Source organism: Caloenas nicobarica, chromosome 1 (genome assembly GCF_036013445.1).
Source record: "Caloenas nicobarica isolate bCalNic1 chromosome 1, bCalNic1.hap1, whole genome shotgun sequence".
NCBI lineage: Eukaryota > Metazoa > Chordata > Aves > Columbiformes > Columbidae > Caloenas > Caloenas nicobarica.
In genome coordinates, this window is record NC_088245.1 from 278,038 (window position 1) to 296,441 (window position 18,404).

The window sequence follows — 18,404 nt, forward strand, 5'->3', positions numbered from 1 at the left end:
CTCCTGCACCCCGCACAGCGCTCCTGCACCCCGCACAGCCCTCCTGCACCCCGCACAGCTCTCCTGCACCCCGCACAGCCCTCCTGCACCCCGCACAGCGCTCCTGCACCCCGCACAGCCCTCCTGCACCCCGCACAGCTCTCCTGCACCCCGCACAGCGCTCCTGCACCCCGCACAGCTCTCCTGCATCCCGCACAGCTCTCCTGCAGCCCCGCACAGCTCTCCTGCATCCCGCACAGCTCTCCTGCACCCCGCACAGCGCTCCTGCAGCCCCGCACAGCTCTCCTGCACCCCGCACAGTGCTCCTGCAGCCCCGCACAGCGCTCCTGCACCCCGCACAGCTCTCCTGCACCCCGCACAGCCCTCCCGCACCCCGGCACCGCTCATGCGCTGCTGCCGGGGCAGCCCCATCTCCGCATAACCTTCCGCAGGGCCCCCCGCACCTCCTGGTTGCGGAGGCTGTAGATGAGGGGGTTCAGCATGGGGGTGACAATGCAGTACAGTGCGGAGACCAGCGTGTCGGCTGCCGGGGAGTAGCCGGAGCTTGGCCGGGTGTAGTTCAGGTTGGCCGTCACAAAGTACACAGTGGCCACGAGCAGGTGGGCAGAGCACGTGGAGAAGGCCTTCTGGCAGCCAGTGGCCGTGGGCATCTTGAGGACGGTGGCCAGGATGCGGAGGTAGGAGGCGAGCACGAGCAGGAAGGGGCCGAGGCCCACGAAGACGCTGGCAGCGCGGAGAGCCACTTCGCTGGCGCGGGTGTCGCTGCAGGTGGCCCGCAGCAGCGGGGGGACGTCACAGAAGATGTGCCGGAGCCGCGAGGCCCCACAGAACGCGAGCCGGGAGGCCAGCAGGGTGTGCACGGCCGAGTCCAGCAGCCCCCAGAGCCAGCAGCCGGCGGCGGCCGCCACGCAGGCGCCGCGGCTCATGGCGTGGGGGTAGTGCAGGGGCTGGCAGATGGCGGCGTAGCGGTCGTAGGCCATGACGGCCAGGAGCGCGCACTCGGCCCCCGCGCACGCCATCAGGAAGAACATCTGTGCCAGGCACCCGTGGTACGAGATGGTCGCCTGCGGGCGCAGGTTGTTTGCCAGGATCTTGGGCACCGTCACCGACGAGTAGCAAATGTCCAAGCAGGACAGGTGGCTGAGGAAGAAGTACATGGGGCTGTGGAGATGGGGATCCAGGGACACGAGGGCAAGTATTGCAGAGTTCCCCAGCAGCGTGGCCAGGTAAATGGCCAAGAAAAGCACAAAGAGGAAGGACCGGCCGTGAGAAAAGCCCAGGAGGATGAACTCCGTCACACGAGTCTGGTTTTCACCTACCATGGGGCCAGCTGGGTTGGTGTGTGGGCAGAAATGGGCACTGTGGGGGGACTGGAGCACAACCCACAAGGCAGGGCTTTCACGGGTAGGGTGGGTTTGGTCCTATCTCTACACTGCTTGGAAGCTTCTCATGTTGGGATTTCACAGACATTAGGATTTTAGAGTCCAGAGAGCTGCTGTTCAATTTTGGGTACCTGAATGCAAGAAAATCACACAGGAGAAACCAAAACCAGTGTGCATCTAGACTAACGCTGCCAGCCCAACCCCATCTTGATGAGTATACCATGTCTCTCTTTTCCTCCTGGTTGTACTTACAGGGACAACGTGCTTCCCTGTCCCCTGGACACGGTCGCATCATTCCTTAGATGCCACAGCCACTAACTTTACTCTTCCCCGCCTGGTTGGGGATGTGGCATCAACCTGCACCAGCTACAAGACATTTTTTTTCTTTATCCTGTCTCCTGCTCTGCCGTTTTTGGGATGCTTTGTTCTGCTATAACAAGCACTTAACAAGCACGGGTTTCAACTGAGGGTGACATGGGGAAGCAGCCATTGCTCATAAAGCTCAGACGGGAGCCGCTGAAGGTCGTGCTTGCTGGGTGCTTGGCCAGGGCTGCCCTGCCCGCCAGTGCCATGAAACCCAACAGACATGGGTTGGGTGCTTTGGGGTGCAATATGGCCTGGTGCAGCAGCTGTGTGAGGCTGCTGAAGAAATAGGGCTGAAAGAGAGGTTAAAACCCACCTGCAATCGTCTTGTCTTGGGGCAGACCTGTTCCAGCCAGCACTTGGCACGGCCACACTCAGCCAGTCTGAAACCAGGGGCTGCTCGTGGCTGGTGAGGAAAAGGATCCAGAGAGGCTCAAACTCATGTATAATGATAAGGGTGCAAACAGATCTGGAAAGCACCAGGATAGACTGTGTCTGCATGACAGTCCACGGCACCTCAGGGCACCACAGGTGATCCTGGAGCTGTGCGTGGCACAATCCTGATCTGCCTGTGCAGCCTTTTCTTCGTCTCCCGTTGCCTCAGTAGCTGTTATCGCTCTGAACTGTTCCTGAACCAGAGCGCGAGCTGACCGGCTGGTGCACCGGCCATCACTGAGCGTTTGCCAGGAGCTGTGGTGGGACCAGTGCTGGGTGCTGGGCAGCCCGCACCGACAGACAGGGCTGTATCTGGGGCGAGGGAGACTGCACGTCGCTGAGCTCAGGGATGTCCTTCCCTGCTGCTCTGACCTGAAACTCGTACACTCCAAAGCAAGGGCTGCCAGCCCCAGTGCAGGGCAGCAGCTTTTCCTTACAGGTAACTCTGACAAATCTGGGCAAGATCCAACAGCATTCCCAGACAAGGCATCAATTCATGTCGTTCTCCATTTACTAAACATTAACAACGTCACAGGGTGGCTATGCAGAGGTTCATTGCCATTACATAAGACCGAAGTGAGTATGACCAAAAAAAGGAAAAGAAAGCATCCCTTTCCTCTTTATAGATGTGTTCTTAGCAACTGAGGTCAATTGTCACATCTCTTCACAAGTTTAAACAACACGATTAAATTTCAGATTGGTACCCATGCTTTACACCCATTAATCTGTATTTAATGTCTCTGTCCAGAACATGTGTCTGCATATCAGTCATGATTTTAAAACATGGAGCAATAGCAAATTCACTGCTTCTGTTGGAAGTTTTTTCTTTTAGCTACTTACCACAAGAAACTGTTGAAGTGCTGTTAACAACTGTGCCCTTTTTTCCTGTTGGAATTGCTCAAATGTCAGCTCTGTCTCATTCATCATTTTCAGGTCTTTCTTTTCCAGACTAAGGACCTTCTATTCTAATAGTATTTTCTCCTTTCTTCTACTTGCACACTGTGATCAGTATCAGTGTTTGCTACGTAGCAGAGCTAAGTTCTGATTCATCTCTTTTAGTCTCCAGTTTTGCAACTTTTTTTTTTATATAATATTGAGAGAAGGACTTTCATTTAAAAGGTTAAGTCTCCTTTGCCTCGCATGACATCCACACTTGTTACTCTGTCTCGGATGTGGGTGCTCCAAGGCTGAGAAACCACTGCCTGGCCGATCTCTCCTGCAGTTTCCCAGACAACATATTTTTTAATAGTTCGTGTTTTTTTGTTTTGCTCTGGTTTGTGGTTTTTTGCTAGTTTTGCATACACTGGACAGGTACATAAGGACTGTATGATCCAATATTCTTGAAACCTTGGACGATCACTCTTCCTCCAGCCAGCCCCCAGCTAAAGCCATGTGCATTCTGATGGAATAACAGCCCAGTTTGTTTGGCGCAGTGCTGCAATCCCTGAGCGGGGTGAGAAGAGATGGGAGCAGTGTTCCCAGGAATTGTCCTGTCCCCACTGTCCCTGTCTGCAAAGCTGCATCACATGCACGTTGATCTGTGTAGATTCAAAATTGTTTATGTGTGAGCTTTCACAGTGCTAAGGCAGCTGGTGGTTTTGTTATGGCACAAGTGCCTCTGGTGCGGCTGTGCGGGGAAGGCTGGAAGGCTCCCCAGGACCTTGTTGGATGCCTTTACCACTGACCTGTGGCCAGAGCAGGAGTCTGCTGACAAGTTTTGGTGAAGCCAGCACCAGCCAAGGTGGGGACCTGCCTGTTACATAGGAACAGGGGAGCTCAGGAATCAGTGATAAGAATAAATTTAATAGCAGGAGGTCTGACATGTAAGGGCAAGTCACCTGTTTATGCTCTGAAGTGGGGCTCAACACTTGGAAATAAGAGCAGGTGAACAAGAGGGGTGGGAGCGCATCACATGCTACCAATGAGCCCTTGGCTGGATGTAGGTGCACAGTGATGACAGGTAAGTCATCGTATTTGCAGCAGCAGGGAATTAGTTCTGCTGCGGGTCTGGGGAGCTGCTGCTGCTGCTCTCCCCATGCTGACAAATTCAGGCTGGATCAGGCTTGGAGCTGCAGGGCTGCGTACAGCCACAGGAGCTGTGCAGAGGAAGGAGCCTCATTTTTCACCATGGCCTGTAGCAGTGTGGCAGTCAGTGGCCACGGCCACATGACAACAAGTGCCAGATTTAAACCCTCTGTCCTCAGACATTCTGTACACAACGAAATAGGAAGGCATGGCAGTAAAATCTCCCTCTCTCCCTTGGACTGCACAGGAATGAGCCTTGAAAGAGTCCCCATCTTGCCTCAGCACCTTTCCTCTCTCACTTGCACTGAAGGCGATTTCTCATGATAACTAACAACTTGCCAAGTATTTCCCAGCGCAGCTGCAGCTTTGCCCTCCACTGACCAGTCCAGACAGGGTGGATAAGGGGGAAGAGAGGGCGCACCGATGCGCTAGGGAGGCAGCCGGTTTCTGTCATTCCCTGGGAGAAGGAAGGTACCCCTGACCGGAGCGATGGCGATGCCGCAGTCTGAGACCCAGCTCAGTCCCGGTGTGGTCCCTGAAGCAGGTGCCTTACGTCCAGCATTTTGGGGTGCGCTGTCCCCCTTCCTCCTGCGGGAACCAGCTGTGCTCCGTGCCCACCCAGCAAGCCGGCTGCTCCTGCAGGAGGATGGACTTTCCTCGCCAAGCCACCACGTCCCGTTCGCACTCAGGCGAGCTGATGAGATATCCTGGAGCATGTAACCATGGGAGGAAAGGTCCTGAGCCCTGGGTACGGTCCAGTCCCAGCCTGAGGTGGTAGCTGGACTGAGGGAGCCAGCAACAATACAGGACCAGGTTATGCTGAAAAGGACTGGGTTGTTCTGCCTGAGGCATCACCAGCGGCCACAGCCCGCTGGCCTGCCAGACCCCCAGCAGCCCTGGCTGCCAGTTTTGGGTTTGCCCCAAGCGCTGTGCTGATGGGGACTCCTGTGAGGGTCCCACCATGGGCAGCTGTCCTGCCTTACCTCCCTGTCCAAAAGCAAACAGCAGACACCATCCAGTGCTTCTTGATAAAAGGGAAAAACTAGCAATGTCCCCAGGTGCTGTCCAGTCTGTCTTACCTGCATGAGGAAAAGCCTGTGTGTCCTTGGCGCCTGTGAGCAGGGAGAGGCTTTTAACCCTGTGAGGGCCCTGGGGAGAGGCTTTCAGAAGCAGCTCTTGTTCAGTGGCGGGAGCGAGGAGCAGAGGAGCATCCTCCAGTCAGCCTGCAAGGAGAGAGCTGAGCCCACAGGACCAAGCCCTCCTGGCACAGGACCTACTCGATCACCTTTCCTGCTCCAGACTGTGCTGGCACAGAGCAGCCGAGCTCCCGTCCTGCTCCAGGCTGTGCTGGCACAGACCAGCCGAGCTCCTGTCCTGCTCCAGGCTGTGAGCACAGAGCAGCCGAGCTCCCGTCCTGCTCCAGGCTGTGAGCACAGAGCAGCCGAGCTCCTGTCCTGCTCCAGGCTGTGCTGACACAGACCAGCCGAGCTCCTGTCCTGCTCCAGGCTGTGAGCACAGACCAGCCGAGCTCCTGTCCTGCTCCAGGCTGTGAGCACAGACCAGCCGAGCTCCTGTCCTGCTCCAGGCTGTGCTGGCACAGAGCAGCCGAGCTCCTGTCCTGCTCCAGGCTGTGAGCACAGACCAGCCGAGCTCCTGTCCTGCTCCAGGCTGTGAGCACAGAGCAGCCGAGCTCCTGTCCTGCTCCAGGCTGTGAGCACAGAGCAGCCGAGCTCCTGTCCTGCTCCAGGCTGTGAGCACAGACCAGCCGAGCTCCTGTCCTGCTCCAGGCTGTGAGCACAGAGCAGCCGAGCTCCTGTCCTGCTCCAGACTCTGCTGACACAGAGCAGCCGAGCTCCTGTCCTGCTCCAGGCTGTGAGCACAGAGCAGCCGAGCTCCTGTCCTGCTCCAGGCTGTGCTGACACAGACCAGCCGAGCTCCTGTCCTGCTCCAGGCTGTGAGCACAGAGCAGCCGAGCTCCTGTCCTGCTCCAGCACAGACCAGCTAAGCTCCCTGGCCGCCTTCTCCAGCCCTTGGGCTGCAGCACAACTGCCCGTACCAGGCACCCCAGGCCAGAGGAGGGTGTCTGGCTGGGGAGGCTGAGCGCTGTTGTCACTGTGCCCCAAGTCCTTCTCTGTGACCCCGTTTTATCTGTTGCAGGGCTATGAGGTGCCCACACTGCCCGATACCAGCGGAGAGGCAGCAGTGAGAAGGTCTGGCCATTGGCCACACTTGTAGTGACAAAGCTGTGGGCCACGCAGCTGTGAGATGACTGCACGGTGTCTGCACTGCACCCCTGCTCCCACCATCCGCAGCGACTGTGCCCACCAGCCCAGGCTGTGCAGGGAATCTGGAGAGACCGTGGTCCGTGGTCCAGGAGAGAACACGGCCATGGTGGGACTGTGCTCTGGCAGCAGCTCTGGTTGGGCTTAGTTAAAGCAACAGGATCCTGTGAGTTCTTGGAGAACTGGGCAGCAGGGTTACATGGACTTGCACGGTGAACACTGCCTGCTCAGAGCCTGCAGCCCTTCCTGAGAGAAACAGCAGGTTTAGCTTGGAGTTCACCTTGTAGCTCCATGGAAATGTAAAGTGAAGACTGCAACAGGGCAATCAGTCCTGAGACACGACTGTTTCTGCAGCAGGAATACAACATTGCTTTATTGCCATCTTTTTGCAACCTCTGTTTCCTGGTGATCGGGAAATAGGAGCTGATCCTCTAATGAGCTCTGTATCTGAAATTTCAAGAGTTGAGCAGCTGAGCAGTGTCACCCTTTGGAGAGCAGGGAAAGCTCAGGCATGGGAAGGAAACTCGTGTGGAAATTCAGCATGGACACCAGAGGGGGCTGCTACGGCAATGAGGGAAAATCCGTGTCGGAGAGGATGTAAAAGGTGAAGAGCAGTAGTTACGAGTGTTGTACACCCAAGAGCATGTTTTCAGGGAAGCTGGGCTGACAGGGCAGAAGCACCATGAAAACAGGACTTTGTGACACAGCCATTGGTCTTGAGTTTACACAATTACACCTTTCTCTTGTGGCAATGACGAACACTTCCTTGTTTCACACAGAAACTCAGGGGCACGGCACTCCAGTATAACCCGGCTGCTCTCCCAGGACAAGGCACTTGCTGGCAGCACTTGGACAAACCCCCTCCCACACTGATATTTGAAATAAGGGTTTGCTGAGACCATCAACGCTTGGCACAAATATTAAAATATGCTGAAATCTTGCCAGATGCCAGAAACTTGGTCTTCAGTTCTGGTAGTCCATGTCCATTTTCTGTGGTAACGTCTTCAGAAGAGCCTTTATGAGAAGATATATCAATGTTTGTATCCTTCTCTGGTCTGCTGATGCATACAAATTCCAGCATTGGGGGTCCAGTGAGAAATCAAATCTCCATGAATTTGTGAAGTGTTAAGAGAGCAGTTTCTAAATAAATGCCTCAATTTGGTTGTGTAACCACAAGAATTGGGCCCGGACCCTGCAGGTACTCAGCACTTCTGGAAATCAGACTCTTAACTGGGTGCGGGACTCTCACCTTCTCCAAGCGTAAACGTTGCACTTTCCAAAAAACAAGTGTCCTGTTCTAAACCCAGGAACTTATCCGGGGCAGATTTCCCTACTTGTCTTGAGAGACGCATTCAAGGATCCATTGTCAAGCAAAACCCGCCACGGTTTGTATCACAGCTCACTGCAGCAACACTGCCAGGTCACTGTTAATGGTCTCCACATGTGCACAAATGGACACAGGGACAAGGACAACGGTGCCATTCCTGGTGTTCAGGGTGGCAGGATCCAGCCCCTGCCCAAAGCACAGCCAGCTCTGCGGTCAGACGAAGCTGCTCTGGGCTGTGTCCAGTCAGGTCTGGAAAACCTCTAAGGCCAGAGATCCCACAGATCTCTGACACTCTGCTCCACTATATGATCCTCAGAGTGACCATTGTTCCCTAGATCCAGGTGGAAGGAAACCTCTGTGGATCTCGGTTGACGATGAGCTCAATGTGAGTCTGTCCTGGTGGCCAAAAGCTGCATCCTGGAATGCACTGGGCACAGCACAGCTAACTGCTCGAACAAAGTGATTGTCCCACTGTACTCAGCTGTACCTCACGTACTGTGTGCAGTTTGGGGCTGCACAACGTAAGAAGGATATGGAGATGCAAGAATGTCCAAAGGAACTCAACAAAGATGGTGAAAGGACTAGAGGGCGTGACTTGTGAGGATATCAGGTTTGTTCAGCTCAGAGGAGACTGAGGTGACCCCATGGCTGTCTACAGCTTCCTCGCGATGCGGAGCGGAGAGGGAGATGCTGATTTATCTCTGGAGATAAAATGTGAGGGAATGTCTTAATGTTGTGCCAAGGGAAGTTCAGATTGGACATCAGGCAAAAGTTCTTCACTGAGAGGGTGGTCAAGCACTTGAACAAGCTCCCCAGGGAAATGGTCACGGCTCCAACCCTGTCAGCCTCCAAGTATTTGGACAACACTTATATAATATATATGGTTTAACTTTCAGGTTGCCGTGTGTGGAGTCAAGAGGTGGACTTGACGATCCTTGTGTGTCCCTTCCAACCGAGAATATTCTATGATTCTGTGAGCTTGAAACCTCCGGTCTGAAATTTTTTTCTGCTGCCTCTCATCCTCCCTCCACGCCCCGTCGCGATTAGCCTGGCCTTGTTTTCCCGATAACCTCCCGATAGGCACGGGAAAGCTGCTGTTTGGTCCCCCCGAGCCATTCCTTCTGCAGGCTGAACAAGCCCAGCGCCCTCAGCCTCTGCCCACAGTGCGAGTGCTCCAGCCCTGACCGTCTGGGTGGCTCTCCACTGAACTCTCCTGAGGTCTTTGGTGCACTTCTTGTTTCAGGGAACCCAGCACTGGACGCGGTACCTGGATAAGATCTCAGAAGTACCAGGTTGACGCAGCCCGGGCTGCTGTTGGCCACTCTGCTGCCAGGGCACATGGCTCCCTCGTGTCCAGCCTGCCCACCCGGGGCCCTTTCCACAGCGCCGCTGCCCAGCCAGGCGTCCCCAGACTGTCCTCTCGCCAGGGGCTCCTCCTTCCCAGGTGCAGGACTTGGCTTTTGTCCTTGTTGAACTTCATGGGGCTCCTTCTGGCTCATTCTTCCAGTCTGCCCAGGTCCCTCTGGACAGCAGCCCTGTCCTTAAGCACATTGACTGGTCCCCTTGATCTGGTGTCACCTGCAAATTGGACAAGAGTGCGCTCTGTCATCTCCTTCCTATCACTAATGAAGATGCCAAACAGGAGAGGTCCCAGGACAGGAGCCTGTGGCGCTCCCCTTGTCACCGGCCTCCAGGGAGCACACGGCCTGCTGACCACCGCTTTCTGAGCCTGGAGACCCAGACATTCCACGCCACTGCCACTGATGTTGCTGCTGCTTTGACTTATACGAGCTGAATGCACTTTTCATCCTGCATTTTCTACACACACTTCTCCCGGCTGGGCACCCCCTGCTGCCCCGGCTTTCTGTTAGTGGTTTGTTAGCAGCGGTGAGTCTCTGCTGGCTGCCATGGGCTCGTGCTCTGTGTTTCCCCCTCAGTGATTTTGGGTGTCACTGCTGCAGTTTTGATGGCACTAAAACTGTGCTGCCCACCGCACATCATCCAAACAGTAGTTCAAACAGATTTAGTATAATACAAACTGTAGCTCGGGCTTGTGTGTTCTCCTTTTCCTCTGAATGTCCCTTTTTAAAAATCTCCACAGGCAATGTTCTGTGTGACTTTCCAGTAAGCACCACAGCTGCAACACTCAGACTCATTTGACAGAGATAATAGTGAAACACCTTGTTTTACTACAGCATCAACACAGTCGAGCGTGCCGAGCTCCCGTGTCCCTCGTACCTCCTTGTACAGGGCAGGTCCCGTGGAGGCCACGACGTGCCTGGGGCTGGAGCGCAGGACACGCGAGGAGGCCGGGGCGGCTTCATCGGCCCGGAAAGGAGAAGGCGAAAGGGAGAACGTGCTGTGGTCTGCAGCTGCCTGGCGGGAGCTGGGACAGAGGGCCGAGGCAGAGTCCCCTCACACTGCAGTGAGAAGCAACAGGCACGAGCTACAAGAGGAGACAAGAGGGAAAATGCCTTGACGCAGCGATCTGAGCCCCGAGGCCGCGGGCAGCCCCGAGCAGCCCGCGCCGCCGGGTTCCGCTCGAGCAGGGCTGGCGCCAGGGGCTCCTTCCCACCGCACGAGTGGCTTCTGGAACGAAATGCTCATCGGGTTTCGTAAGGACAATATTTCAGAATTTTTTCCCATCGATTTCCTCAGAGAAGGAGTTTCCTTTGGGAAACCTTTTTTGCAGGTAAGTTGTCAGAGTTACCTGTTATCCACACCAGGCAAGAAACAAGAACAAGCAAAATTTGGCATTTCCAGTTTGGCCGCCCCAAGATAAGACAAAAGCCTCACATCTTGTGAGAGTGGTAATAGATTTCTGTCTGAATTTTTTTCCTTAAAACCTGACGACGACACTTTTTTGGCTGAAGAAAATTGCATTGTCTCAAACTTTTATTCAGTTTAATTGACCATTGGTATTCACACTTTAGAAAAAAAGGCAATGAAGGTTGCACCTATATGATCCAACAATAAAACTGACCTGATTTACTTGTGTTTGTCACGAGCTAAGAGCTCACGCAAACTCAAACACCATGACAAAGCAGCATAAAGTGACTCGGTACCCTGTGGTATCGTCCCAGGACTGTGGGGTTTTGGGGCAGGTGTGACACCCGCAGAGTCCTGGAAAATCAAAGTGCGGTCCTGGCACCAGCCACAGGGCCGGTGTTCCGTCCTGGCCAACTTGTGCTCAGGAAGTGACAAGGGAAGACCTCCCGATCACCACTACGCAGCACTTTCGCCCCATTATCGCTGCCTGGTGCTTCCAGGACAGCTGCGGCACCTGCTGCCCCATCGCCAGTCCCATCCTGCTGCACAGGGCAGGCTCCAGCACTGCTCACCCCGCTGCCCATCACGTCTGCCCTAGGGACCAATTAGTGCACTTTTAACAAGATGCTTTAAATAGAAGGCTGAAGTTTGAGAGAAGTTTTCTTGTTTCCAGTTTGCCCGCTTGGTACCCATTCCCCACAGGCTTCTCTCCGCAGAGAAAATGCCACCAGGGTTTCAGTGCCAATTACTGACAGCCTAGAGCACTTTGCTTCCTCACCTAGCGTGTTTTTGTAAGACTTGTAAATAAGGCGCGAAGTGGGCTATTAAAAGTTGGAGGTCATCAGTGCAATAACTTCTAAGCTGTTTACATCTGCGATAATGAATTGCATCATAACTTAGAAGCAGCAGAATAATACCTGCAGAAGGAATGTCTTTGTTCTGTATAGGGTTCCCATCTTTGAAATGTTCACACTCTAGACAAAAACATAGAGTTGTTGAAGTATTAAAAGGAGAAAAAGGTAAATAATTCCACAGTTCTTTAGCAGTCAATACAAAATACCTGAATGACATTAAACTTTATGAAAAACGTAAGTTACTGCATCATGGCATATGAAGTTCCGTGGCCATTTGTAATACCAGTTGTGCCATCTTGCCCCAATTCCTGCTCTACCCTGAGGCAGTGTATTTACATCACGTATGTAGAGTACGGCCCTGTCAGAAGCTGTGACACGGGGTACGAAGGGCAGCCTGGCAGCGCTGGCTTTCCCCAGGAGCTGCAGGTCCTGACCCCGCTGCGGGGCGGGTGCGCAGATGTGGGTCCAGACTCGGCACAAGACCCACCGGTGGCTGGCGGAGCAGGTACCGCTCCGGGTGCTGAGCAAAGGCACATTGGCTGCTGCCAGCGTCTGATCCAAACACCCCAGAAACATCGCACAGTGTGAAACTGGGCCGGAGTTTTTCATAGAAATGTACGTTTTAGTTTTAGATATGAACTGAATGTCTGTGGCAACACCGGAGGTCAGCACGTGGCACATCTTGAGCGAACAGACGGAGCACCGCACGAGCCCCTGAGGAAGGTTTTACAGGGAAGGACAGCACTGATTTGATCGGCAGAAGTCGGCACAGACTGATTTCTTGACGTGCTCAGAGTAACACACCGTGCAGCACAGAGGTGACACAGACTCACCTGCTCTTGTCGTTTGCGCCCTCTTCCATCAATGGAGAGCGACTGGTGGTTTTGGGGCAATTCTTGGACTGCACTTGCTGGTCACGCTATTTCCTGTACCAACACCAACACTATGGATGTACCTCCCGGGGAGAAATAAGCCACTAAGGAGCTGCTGTTGCATCTGAGACACCTCCAGTACACACGGGCTACCTGAAACCTGAGGTGACCACAGCAAACGGCAGCTCCATGCCTGCCCTTCACCTGCCATTTGTAAGTGCCTGGCTCCACGAGGCCATGTAAGTCTTCTGGCAGCAAAATCCTGAGACAGACGAGTGCTGAGACATTTTTATTATTGGTGTCACAGGCCTGGCTCTAAAGCAAGTCTTTTTATCCAATTTGCCATTGAAAGCCATATGCAGTTCCATCCTCAGTAATGGAAAAGTGTAATGCCAGGAGACACCACTGTACTTCACAGTCTGTCTGCACTTGCATCACATCCCATTAATGTCCTGGCTTATTACAGAATCATAGAATAATTTTGATTGAAAAAGACCTTTAAGATCACTGAGCCAATTGAGCCCATTAGCTCCAAGCAGCTCGGTCCTCAAGAGTCTGAACTCTATGTATACAGAACGCAAAGACCAAAGAGTAAGAGGAACAAACTGCAGAAAAAAAATAGACATGACTGTCTTCTCCATATCACAGAAAATTAACAATCTCCCACCTTATGCCCAAGACAGGTCTAGTAGGGGTTAGATTTGGACTCACTAACCAAACTGAATCTTGGGCTTGACAAGGTAGAAATAGAGGCAAGAAAAACCACAGGACAGACTGTACCCTCGCCTATGGACCGACCCACATCTGCTTCACAGGCTTGTGGGGGTAAAGAAGCAAAACAACCACATCTACCTGATACACAGCGCAAAGCCTGGTTGATTCCAGGAACAAACAGTCTCAACTTCTCTTCATCAGATCCTGATCTAGTTACCGACGTGTCCGGGACATGAACTGCCCTCACATTCAAACATCTTTACATTAGGATCCACACTGACTATCCAGTACTTTTATTACCCTGATTTCCTCTCTCTTTGCTTCCTTTCCTTCCACAGTATCCCAGATAAACAAAACCTGCCTTCCATATTTTCACACAATAACTAGGGAAAAATAAAAAAGTTAAAAAAAAAAAAATGCCAGCTGTTGGTGAAGTTGAGTACTTAAATTTAAAATGGGACTATGTTTATCTTTTCCAGATAAGAGACATCCTAGAGAAATTCTTCTGAAATCTGTCCCAGCTCCTGAGCGCAAGGAGAGGTCTAGAAGCCAAGCAATTGGGGCCATAAATTCTGTGAACAGGACTGTGGTGTTTCTGTGCAATACTGAAGCACTCCCTGCAGAAAGAAGAAACTCTATGGTTCAGCATCCTTCAGTTTAATATTCAGGCACCACGCTTCTCTGCAAATAAAACAGCAGGCAGAAGGCATTTCAGTGTTAGTAAAAAGAGGACAACCACCAAAATACAGGTGTTCGAGCATGAGATTGCTGTAGCATCAGACATCACAAATTTAAGTCAAACCAGTATTCAGATAACTTGCCTTTATTATTTTACAACACAGGAACTCAAATAAAGCAACCAAAAATCTCCATGAAAGAGAATAAATAGCATATCCTAGGCATTACCAAAATATCTTAAAAATTGTTTGACTCTGGTGTAAAAAACAAAACCAAAGTAATCAGAAGTTTCAGCTTGTTCCGTAAAGACAGACTGGGGACAGGGAAGGAGATAGCAAGCAAATTGAGAAAGGATACAAGAAATTGTTTTATATTAAAGTCATTGGAAGTTAGAAAATCAAAGGTGATTCACCACAGGACTCAGACGCACTAGGAGGTATAGAAAACAGATACTAAGTGTCACTAGAGAAGTTAAAAGACATTTCTTAAGCACTTAAAATGAGGGGGTTGAAAAAAAAAAAAGACTTTCATAATAGTGCTCAAAACAGAGAGCATCTGCTCCCATCTCACAAACCCAAAGGCTTCCTTTGATATTAATTTTTGACACTATCTCCTGCATCTAATACCACATATTTCAATATTAAATCTCCTGATAAAGTTTGCAGAACATCTTTAGATTTACAAAATAAACACTCTGCTTAGGGAAATGGGACTGCACAGTATTGACAACCCCTACTCGGGTTCAGTCTTGGTGGACCAAAGAAACGTTAATATGGACATAAAAACTGGCAGCTTTGTAAGTAACAGTGACTGTGATCTGATAACTATGATAACTATTCTGCGAAAACACTGTGCCACTAAGTCAGTGTTATTGGTACTTGAAATTTTAAAAGGGTCAGTTTCCCCAAATGTAATCATTGCAAGTGACTAGAAAAAACAAACAATCGAGCAAAAAACCCTAAAAACAACCACAAAAATCCACCCACAACATTTATAATGAGATGTGTAAGCTAGGAATTATCATTTAATGATATCCCAAATTAATACCAAAAAAGAAAGCACAAGGTAAAGCAGAAAGGTAAAAAAAATAGTAAGGGTTAATAGGTACAAGAAAAATATACATAACTTAGAGAAACTCAGGGAATCAACAAAATATCAATTGACAACAGCACTAAGGACAGACCTGTATAAACACACTCGATCGTGAGCAGATCAACCTTTGGATACTGCTGGTGAAAATAAAAGCAGCAATGCAAAAATGCGGAAATATTCCGCAGATCCTTTTGATCTGTACCTGGAACAAAACAACAACTGCATTTAAACTCATGTAATAGTAGGGAAGGAACAAAAATGTTGATGTATTTAATCAAGGAAGCTCTACAGCAGCACTCACTACAATTTAACATTTTTCAATCAAATGTTCAACGTTTCACATAGTTGTCTTAAACTGGCCAAAGAGTAACTTGCATTTGATCTGTGACACAATAATACACCAGTAAATCTGAGACTCAACCAGCAGCTTCAGTGACCGGTAACATCGATGTGAGTCCTGCACAGCTGCAGAACAGGGAGCAAGCTAACGAACTTCTCCCGAGTACGTTACAAAGGTGCCTTCACCAATACAGTGCGTTTGAAATTATCCAAAAGAAATTCACTCAGTACAACAAGGCACCTTAATTAAAAATAAAAATCAGCATTGTAAGAAGCTATTTGGAGGGTAGTTTAAACAGATTAAAACTCATACAGGAACAGGTCTCAAAATCTATGAAACAGGAAAACATAAACAAGCACGTCAGAGCATTGCTTTGTACCTCAGAACCAAGTTCTGTGCACCACGATATATTAATTTTATCATTTATCTGGATAATTAAGTTACTTTGTCCATATGATTTACAAAGCACATGGAACTCAGTGCTTTGATGCCCAGTAGGTCTATAGGCAATGAAGTCTCTGAGCTTAACACGAAGAGCTCCTGGCAGAAACAGCCTCTGTCTACCAGCATTCGAATGAACTTCTCTGGCCTTTTATTATGGGTTCAAGAAATCCATAGCTCTAACAGCCGCTGTCAGGTTTCAGCAGCACCAATCTCATGCCCCAGCAATCTAAAAGCACAAACAGAAGATCCTTCCCAGGCACTGGACTATCCACACCCTTCTGCAGCTCCCCCTGAACCTGTCGCAGGCTCATCAGCCCAGGAACACTGAACCGACAGGATATGTGATATTCCCCTGAGAGTGGCTGCCAGCCCTGCCCTCCAACACACGCTTAAGGTACGAATCTGATACAACCCTGAAGGCAACCTTGCTTCTCAGCTTAGATCCAGGAGAGCAAGGACAGGAGAGTTAATATTGCCCTGCTTACCGCTGCATTTTTTCATATTCTTTTTCCCCTCGTTTCTCCTGAAGAGACTGTGGGCACAGAACAAATATTAAGGACCTGAGCCCTACTATCAGCAAAACCAATCACATCCTAACTGGAACTACCAACCACCTTTCCACCCAGCCCTTTGGTGAACTCGCCTGCACCGCTCACATCCAAATAAACACCAGGGACCAACGAACTGCACGGCCAGACCTCTACAGCAAGTTGGAGCACTGCTACTCGAGAAGCGTTTCCTAAAACATCCCAGCACCTGTATGCTGCATGAACAAATAATCCCAGGCAGCACAACACAACATACATTTGGCCTTTCCCTCCCCCGTGCTCTGTCTCGTTACGGGCTGAGCTGCGCGCCCAGCGGCTCCTTCCAGCTCAGCAAATATTACCCCTGGGAACTCAGGTCAGCTCCGACTCTCCATCCCTGAGCACGCAGTGGACTCGCTCCTCTGCGTTGTAAAACACCCGCCCACAGCGCAGATGTGGCTCCTCCTGCTCATACCAGAGACGTTCGTTGAACTCTGGGAAGAAAAAGGCGATTTCTCTGCTGGCTGATGCTGGTGAGTCTGTTAGAAAACAGAGGGAAAGAAGATGAGAGATGCCAATCTGGCACCACAAATATGTGCTGTGTTCCAAAGCCAAAGGCAGAAGCCGTAAAGGAAAGCACCAGGCTTGGTCACACCAGGACGGGTGTGAGTGGAGTCTTGCAGAAGTGAGAAAATCATTAACTTTGACTCCCAGAATGGAAAGCAAATAAAGGCAGAGAAAACACCACCATTCACACCCGCCAACTGCCCAACGCTCAGCTAAGGACAGGTCTACCTGAGCCGTGAGTGGTGTTCCTGGTGTCGGTGAGGCCGTAGGCTCCACGGATGGAGTCCGGGACGCTGTTTCGGGCTCGGAACACTTTGGTGGGTCCCATCAGGGATCTCCAGAGGGGGATGGCATTCTCATGGGCCAAGATATAAGCCCACATGGGGCCACTGAGAAAAGGACCAGGGAAAAGCAGAATAGGTTACAAAAGGGCAGAGCTTCTTCATTCTTATACATAAAGCAAGTGCGAAGAAGCAAAGAAGTGCAACAGCCATGCAGTGCTTTCTGAGAGGGGCTGCAGAGCTACCGTGACACTAGACACTGAGACCACAGCTCACAAGCAAAGCACTTGCAGGAATGACCTCCCAGGTGACAGCACCCACAGCCTCTGGGGCTGTCACCACCAGTGCTGCTGCAGCAGAGCTGGCTCCTGGCATCCCGCCGAGCCCAGGGCCTCTCCCCTCAGCACCAGCTCCTAACCAGACACGTCCCCGCCGAGCGGCCCCTCCAGCCGCACAGATGCTGCCCAGGAACACCAGGGGCCACCCACAGAGCGAAGCCACCTCCCCGGTGCACCGGCTGGTACCTGGCCATGAACTCCACCAGCCGCTGGTAGAAGAACCGCCCTGGGGAGAGAAACAGAATCACAGAGTCACAGAATGTCAGGGATTGGAAGGGACCTCGAAAGCTCATCCAGTCCAACCCCCCCGCCGGAGCAGGAACACCCAGCTGAGGTTACACAGGAAGGTGTCCAGGCGGGTTGGAATGTCTGCAGAGAAGGAGACTCCACAGCCTCCCTGGGCAGCCTGGTCCAGGCTCTGCCACCCTCACTGGGAAGAAGTTTCTTCTCATATTTAAGCAGAACCTCCTGTGTTCCAGTTTGCACCCATTGCCCCTTGTCCTATCACTGGTTGTCACCCAGAAGAGCCTGGCTGCATCCTCCTGACACTCCCCCTTTCCATATTGATCCCCATGAATGAGTCACCCTCGGTCTCCTCCAAGCTGAAGAGACCCGATGCTCACAGCCCGGCCCGCCCGCGGCCCCGCCGCCTACCCGCGTGCTCCCGGTAGAAGCGGCCGCTCTGCTCCCGCCCGCAGCGCAGCTCCCTGGAGCGCACGATCAGGAACCGGTTGCTGAGGATGGTCTCGGTCACGGCCTGCGGGCAGAGGCGCAGCGCTGGGCGGCCGCCGGGACCGACAGAGCGGGCCGGGGGCGGCGCGGCCCGCCCGGCGCCGCGCTCACCTCCAGCACCGGCGGGGCCGGCCCGGCGCCGCGCTCACCTCCAGCACCAGCGGGTGCGCCACGGCGTCCGGCTTCAGCAGCGCCAGCGTCAGCGTCAGCGGCCGCGCCGAGCGCCCCGCGCCGGCCATGGCACCCGCCCGCGGCGGCGCGGCGCTGACTCAAACGGGGCGGGGCGTCGCGCGCGTGACGCATTGCCAAGGGGAGAGGGCGGGGCAGAGGGCTCCGTGACGCCAGAGGGGCACGAGGCGGGGCCTGAGGGGAGGCGGGGCCT

The 18,404-nt window shown here is 52.3% G+C and overlaps 2 protein-coding genes across 3 annotated transcripts; both read right to left on the reverse strand.

The window, feature by feature from the left end:
* Positions 1 to 383: 383 nt before the first annotated feature.
* LOC135985020 (olfactory receptor 1F1-like) lies at positions 384 to 1,352 on the reverse strand. The gene has a single exon (XM_065627942.1). It carries the CDS (start codon positions 1,320 to 1,322, stop codon positions 384 to 386), a length of 939 nt encoding a protein of 312 aa, XP_065484014.1. The 5' UTR covers positions 1,323 to 1,352.
* A 12,321-nt stretch (positions 1,353 to 13,673) lies between these two features.
* NME6 (NME/NM23 nucleoside diphosphate kinase 6) lies at positions 13,674 to 18,281 on the reverse strand. 2 transcript variants are annotated; one of them, XR_010606759.1, is made up of 6 exons: positions 18,172 to 18,281; positions 17,945 to 18,047; positions 17,477 to 17,516; positions 16,900 to 17,060; positions 14,885 to 16,643; positions 13,674 to 14,130 (listed from the first exon to the last, which is right to left on the reverse strand). XR_010606759.1 is itself a non-coding variant. In XM_065642042.1 (5 exons), exons 1-5 carry the CDS (start codon positions 18,259 to 18,261, stop codon positions 16,477 to 16,479), a joined length of 561 nt encoding a protein of 186 aa, XP_065498114.1. In that variant the 5' UTR covers positions 18,262 to 18,281; the 3' UTR covers positions 13,674 to 16,476. The 2 variants fall into 2 exon arrangements, 1 of the variants encoding a protein (XP_065498114.1); XM_065642042.1 differs by having other exon boundaries at positions 13,674 to 16,643.
* Positions 18,282 to 18,404: the final 123 nt, after the last annotated feature.